Here is a 6,346-nt window from a genome sequence, read left to right as displayed (position 1 = left end):
GCATGCTCAGCTCCAGATTGTTGCGGCTACACCACAGGACCAGCTGCTCAACCTCCCGTTTGTAGGCTGACTCGTCACCATTTCGATGAGACCAATGACCGTTGTATCATCAGCAAACTTTAGGAGCTTGACAGAGGGGTCCTTCGAGATGCAGTTGTTGGTGTAGAATGAAAACAGCAGAGGTGAGAACACACATCCCTAGGGGGCACCTGTGCTTATTGTCCGGGTGCTGGATGTGGTTTTCCCAGCCTCACCTGCTGCTTCCTGTCTGTCAGAAAGCTCGTAATCCACTGACAGGTGGGGGCAGGCACAGTGAGCTGGGTCAGTTTGGAGTGGAGGATGTCTGGGATAATGGTGTTGATTGCCAAGCTGAAGTCCACAAAGAGGGCCAGTGCATAGGTCCCTGGGGAGTCGAGGTGTTGCATGTTGCAGGATGCAATGGAGTGCCATGTTCACTGCATTGTCCACTGACCTGTTTGCCCGGTAGGCAAACTGCAGGGGGTCTAGCAGGGGGTCTACGATGTCCTTCAGGTGGGCCAACACCAGTCTTTCAAAGGACTTCATAACTACAGATGTCAGGGCGACAGGTCTGTAGTTGTTCAGCCCACTGATGGAGGTTTTCTTGGGGACTGGAATGATGGTGGAGCATTTGAAACAGGAGGGGACTTCACATGGCTCCAGTGACCTGTTGAAGATAAGTGTGAAGATGGGGGGCCAGCTGATCAGTGCACACTTTCAAGCAGGAGGGGGGTCAGACCATCTGGGCCTGGTGCCTTTCTGATCTTTTGTCTTTTAAAGAGGCCATGCACATCCTTTTCACAGATCGTTAGTGGTCGGGGGCTGGAGGGAAGGGCGGTGATTGTCAGGGGAGCAGCTACTGGGTCTGAGGTGGGGAGGGTGAGGTGGGAGTGTTGATTGTCAAACCTGCAGTAGGACACATTCAGATTGTCTGCTAGTTGACGGTCCTCCATAGCAGGGGGGGATGGTTTTCTATAGCCAGTGATGGTTTTCAGGCTCCCCCACACAGACAAGGGGTAATTGGCTGAAACCTGAGCTGTCAGCTTTTCAGAGTAGCTCCTCTTTGCTGCTCTGATCTCCTTGCCTGGCTGTATGGAGTCCTGTCCCCACTTCTGTAAGCCTCCTCTTTGGCACGACAAAGCTGCTTGAGTCTTGCTGTAAACCAGGGCTTGTTGTTGTTGTATGTTCAGAAGGACATTTTTTGGGCACACACACATCCTCACAGAAGCTGATACAAGATGTCCTAGTGTCAATGAGTTTGTCCAGGTCTGTAGCTGCAGTCTCAAATACACTCCGACTCCTGTGCAGTCAAAGCAGGTGTTGTACCCCAGTTCTTTTATTGGACAGACCTGAGTAAGGAAGAAGTCCATCTTCCTTCTTTTTAGTGCTGATTTAAACCACAAGTAAAGCTATAAAACACAACCTGGGTGGCTCCTTCCTCCAGAGACACACACTGTGCTGCTGGAGAGAGCCGCCCCAGAAGAGGGAGCCTGATACATTTATCAGTTTTTGGGCTAACCCCTTACACAGATGAAGTCAGTCCGCAGACTCAATCTTTCATCTAGAGCTCCACAGGCTTGGAGCAGCTGGTCATAACAAAATGAGGAATTTCAATGTGTGTGTGTTGTCACATGGTGTATAACTAAAACATTCATTCAGACATAATTCTAACACAAGATTTAATACAAGAAAACAATTGGTGTCATGGTAACTGTAGCTCACATTTCAGAATCAACACTGTCTTCTAACCTTGAAGCAAAGCAGACTAGAGCAGACTTCGAATCTTACTAAAGTGCATTACTAACACGTTAAAGTCTAACACATTGTCTAATAATTACTAACATCTAACACAGGCCTGTAGCTCTGACTTAGCCTCCTCAGTCCAGCTCTTCACTGTTTTGACCACAGGCTTCACAGCTTTAAGTTTCTGCCTGTAGGTTGGAATTAGATGGACCATACAGTGATCTGAGGGTCCGAGGGCTGCACGGGGGACAGAGTGGTAGGTGTCTTTTATTGTTGTGTAGCAGTGGTCCACTGTGATTTTTGTCCTTGGTGGGACAGGCAACGTGTTGTCTGTATTTGGGCAGTTTGTGGGTGAGATTTGTTCTGTTAAAGTCCCCTCGAACAGTGAGTGGAGAGTTGGGATGTTCTAGCTCCAGGCTAGTTATCAATTGGGCTAGGAGCTGTAGTGTGCTAGCGTTAGCCTGCGGTGTTATGTACACTCCCATTAGCATGAAACTTTTGAATTCACAGGGAGAGTAAAAGGGTTTGCAATTAATAACAAGAGTCTCTAGGTCTGCGGTACATGTCCTCTGTAGCACTGTGACATCTGTTCACCAATATTCATTTATGTAGAAGCAGATTCCACCTCCTCTTGTTTTCCCGGGCAGCTTCTTTACACAGTCCGCTCTGTACACCTGGAAGCCCGGTACTTGAATCGTGCTGTCTGCGATGGACTCACTAAGCCAGTCCTCAGTGAAGCACAAAGCAGCAGAGCATGCAAAGTCAGAGTTAGTCCTGTTGACGAGAAGAATTTCATCCATTTTGTTGACCAGGGAGATCTCTCAATACAGACTTTTACAACATGACATTACAAATGTTGAAGTTACTCCAGAACGTTAGGAGTAGTCGTTTGTACGTGTTGGCTGAGGCTTTTTTTTTGTTAAATGCTCTTGACAGGTTCTCCAAATAACAAAGGCCTCCAGTGTTGTTGCAGACTTCAGAATTGGTGAAATATTCAACAGATATTATGGCGAGCTTTGTGACAAGAGCAAACTACCAGATTCTGGTGAGTGTTTATTTAATGCCAAGCTTTGTTTAACATTATAAACAGTGACCTTAATCAGGCAATGAACATGTGAATCCCTGACACATTTATTCATTTATTTTGTAATAGTACTTGGTAAAATCTACGAGCTGCTGGGGATTCTTGCAGAGGCTCACCCTAGTGAGATGGTCACCAACTCTGACAAACTCTACAGAGCCTATCTAGGGGAGCTAAAGGAGCAGGTTTGTATTACAGATGACATGAATCTGTAGTTCTCTATAGTACACAGCTGATGCCAAGGGTTTGGGCTAAATCACTGGACTGTGTAAGAATTGTTAGATTTTTCTGACTGTGACCTGCTTTGCGAGCACATCATGAGAAATACAGCCATCAGAAACAACTGGTTAAAAGGCCAGCGGTTCCGTACTGACCCCATACGGAGACCAAAACCAACAAGGAATTTGGTGTACTCACCATATTGTTTGAATCCAGACCTGGTCTAGCTTCTTGGTCTGTACAGATGAATAACTTAACTCAGGTTCTGAGTTCACAGAGATGACTGAGTCCAGCAAATTAAGCTGTGTGTGTTTGAGTTTTCGGCCTTATCCTTCAGGTTTGTGTGTGTTAATAATGGTTTTCAATGCTTTTTTGTGTCTTTTTTTCAGATGACCTCTTCAACAAGAGAACCAAAGCTTTTAGTTGCTGCTGGATGTTTGAGAGGAATCACTGCCCTAATGGTTAACTTCACTAAAACCATGGAAGGAAGTAGGATGTGGTCCAAAATCCTGGCCCTACCTGTTCATTTCTCATTGACAACAACAATTCCCAGTTCCTTTTCTAAGGTTTCACCACTAGTGTTCTTGTCTCTCACTTGCAGACCCAGCAATGTCTAAGGAGATTTTTCAGTATGCCCTGAAGGCAATCAGTCCGCAGGTAAAGGCCATTGTCTGACAAACGCTCCTTTAGATCTTGTTTGTGCATTTATGATCACTGTTGAATCCCAATGAAATGGACTCAGTCCAGGTTTCACAGCTAAAAACATGCTGCTAACATAGTGAGTAAGACTTGTAAGGACTCTGCTGAGAGCACGATAGTGTAGAATCCGGATTGTAATCAGATGGTATAAAAGGCATATCTGAAAGTTGTGTTTATGCAGCACGTTATCGTATTGAGCCTTATTTTTGTGTACACTGTATCATTGTATGCTGAACGGCTCTGTCGCTACATTTTACATTAGCTGTCATATGTACTGTGTAACACGACTCCTGTAATGGCTAAGTTTTCCATTTTTGTTGTAGATGGAAATGAGTCGCTACGCTGTCACAGTTGGTAAGGGCTGCCATTGTCCTATCATGCTAAAGTGAAGACAAAACTGCTTGAATAGTAATATACTTGATTTTTAATTTTGTTTTTAAACAGCTGGGCTTAGATTATTTGCCAGACATGCATCCCAGTTCAGCAGCTGCCTTATGGACCACTACAGAACTTTGTTCGAGGTCATGTCGAAGCTCTGCGGACACATCAATGGTGAGATGAAGAAGACGAGTTACTATGCACTGGAGGCTTTCCTCAAACAGGTAAAGACCTCAAAGCTTGTCATCACAGGCATACACACAGAAACCATGTATGCAGCCAGTATCCACACTCTGTCATAATACCAGTTGAGTTTTAAGTCAGAAACATATATATTGTATTTACAATGCCCATAAAAAGTCTTCACCCCCCTGGATGTTTTACCCTTTTACTGATTTTATAACTCAGTCATGGTCAATATAATTTGCCTTTTTTGACAAAAAGTTTCAAAAAACCTTTTTAATGTCAAAGTGAAAGCAGGTTTCTACAAAGTAATGTAAATTACATAAAAATATATAATGGGAAATAAGTGATTGGAAGATACCAATTCACTTTATCTTTCCTCACTCAACTTTCATCTAAGATGGTATCTTCCAGCTTCTGACTGGCTGAACACAGCTGAGCCAGGTAATCAGCAGCAAGTCAGGCAGAGATAGTTGGAAAACAAGCAGGACAGCGGCCCTTGAGGACTGGAATTGGCCACCCCTGGGTTAATCAGTATTCCTGGCTACCATTACACCATGAAGACAAAAGAACACTCCAAGCAACTCAGAGAAAAGATTATTGAAAAGTATAAGTGAGGGGATGAATACAAAAACCTTTCCAAGGCACTGAACATCCCCTGGAGTTTAATTAAATCCATCATCAAGAAATGGAAGGACTGTGAGACATGACTAAATCTGCCTAGATCAGGCCGTTCTCACAAACTGAGTGACTGTGCAAGGAGACTAGTGAGAGAGGCCACCAAGACACCTATGACTACTCTGAAGGAGTTACAAGCTTCAGCAGCTGAGATGGGAGAGACTCTGCATACAACAACTGTTGGCTGGGTTCTTCACCAGTCAAAGCTTTATGGGAGAGTGGCAAAGAGAAAGCCAGTGTTGAAGAAAACTCGTATGCAATCTTGACTAGAGTTCACCAAAAGGCATGTGGGAGACTCTGTGGTCGGGTAGAAGAAAGTTCTTTAGTCAGATGACTCTGAAAGAGATCTACGGCTTGGGAGAAGATTCATTTTCCAGTAAGACAATGACCTGAAGCAAACAGCGAAAGTTACACAGAAATGGTTTGAAGACAACAAGGTGAGTGTTCTGGAGTGGCCGAGTCAAGGCCCAGACCTCATCCCAATAGAAAATTTGTGGCCGGACTTGAAAACGGCTGTCAAAATTTTGCCCCGTTCAAATGAATGGGAAAATTCTTCTTCAGCACACTTTCAGCTATTTCAGCTATCAAGATGTTCAGCTCTTCAAGGACATGCGGGCATCTATTCAGAATTTTTCTAAACTTCATACTTTTTAAATATTTAGCTTTATTTTGAAAATCTTGCCCCATTCAAATGAATGGGGAAATTCTACTTCAGCATACTTTCAGCTATATCAGGTATCAAAATGTTCAGGTCTTCAAGGACATTCATGCTTCTATTCAGAACTTTTGTAAATTTCATACTTTTGAAATATTTAGCTTTATTTTGAAAATCTTGCCCCATTCAAATGAATGGGGAAATTCTACTTCAGCATACTTTCAGCTATATCAGGTATCAAAATGTTCAGGTCTTCAAGGACATTCATGCTTCTATTCAGAACTTTTGTAAATTTCATACTTTTGAAATATTTAGCTTTATTTTGAAAATCTTACCCCATTCAAATAAATGGGGAAATTCCAACTTCAGCATACTTTAAGCTAGCAAAATGTGTGTCAAAATGTTCAGCATTTTCAGGGCGATTTTTCAGCACTCAGTATCCATTCGCATTTTCTAGTTATTGTTTTGGGATCTTCCACCATTTTTTGGCACTTTATAAGTCCAGCATACTTTCAGCTATACCGTCCATTGAGGTATATATCTATTCAACCCTTCAAGGACATCCCCGCTTGTATTTTTTTTTTTATACCGTTTATACTGTTTAATTGATTCAGCTTTATTGTTTGCAATACAAGTCAATGGGAGCTCAAAGTGCTCTAATGACACAGTCTTGGAGTGCCATCTGGTGGTCC

The 6,346-nt window shown here is 43.3% G+C and overlaps 1 protein-coding gene across 1 annotated transcript in view; it reads left to right on the top strand.

Moving 5' to 3' along the window:
* prkdc (protein kinase, DNA-activated, catalytic subunit) overlaps window positions 1–6,346 on the top strand; it is a 139,607-nt gene that overhangs the window by 21,109 nt on the left and 112,152 nt on the right. The window contains exons 5-10 of the mRNA XM_020587171.1: window positions 2,698–2,806; window positions 2,915–3,027; window positions 3,451–3,550; window positions 3,663–3,718; window positions 4,084–4,114; window positions 4,205–4,362. Coding sequence (XP_020442827.1) covers window positions 2,698–2,806; window positions 2,915–3,027; window positions 3,451–3,550; window positions 3,663–3,718; window positions 4,084–4,114; window positions 4,205–4,362 — 567 coding nt within the window. The remainder of the gene's footprint in view (window positions 1–2,697; window positions 2,807–2,914; window positions 3,028–3,450; window positions 3,551–3,662; window positions 3,719–4,083; window positions 4,115–4,204; window positions 4,363–6,346) is intronic.

The sequence above is a fragment of the Monopterus albus genome, unplaced genomic scaffold, assembly GCF_001952655.1.
Source record: "Monopterus albus unplaced genomic scaffold, M_albus_1.0 scaffold442.1, whole genome shotgun sequence".
NCBI classification, from domain to species: Eukaryota; Metazoa; Chordata; class Actinopteri; order Synbranchiformes; family Synbranchidae; genus Monopterus; species Monopterus albus.
The sequence above is the reverse complement of the archived record's forward strand: the minus strand, read 5'-3'. Positions and strand labels throughout refer to the sequence as shown.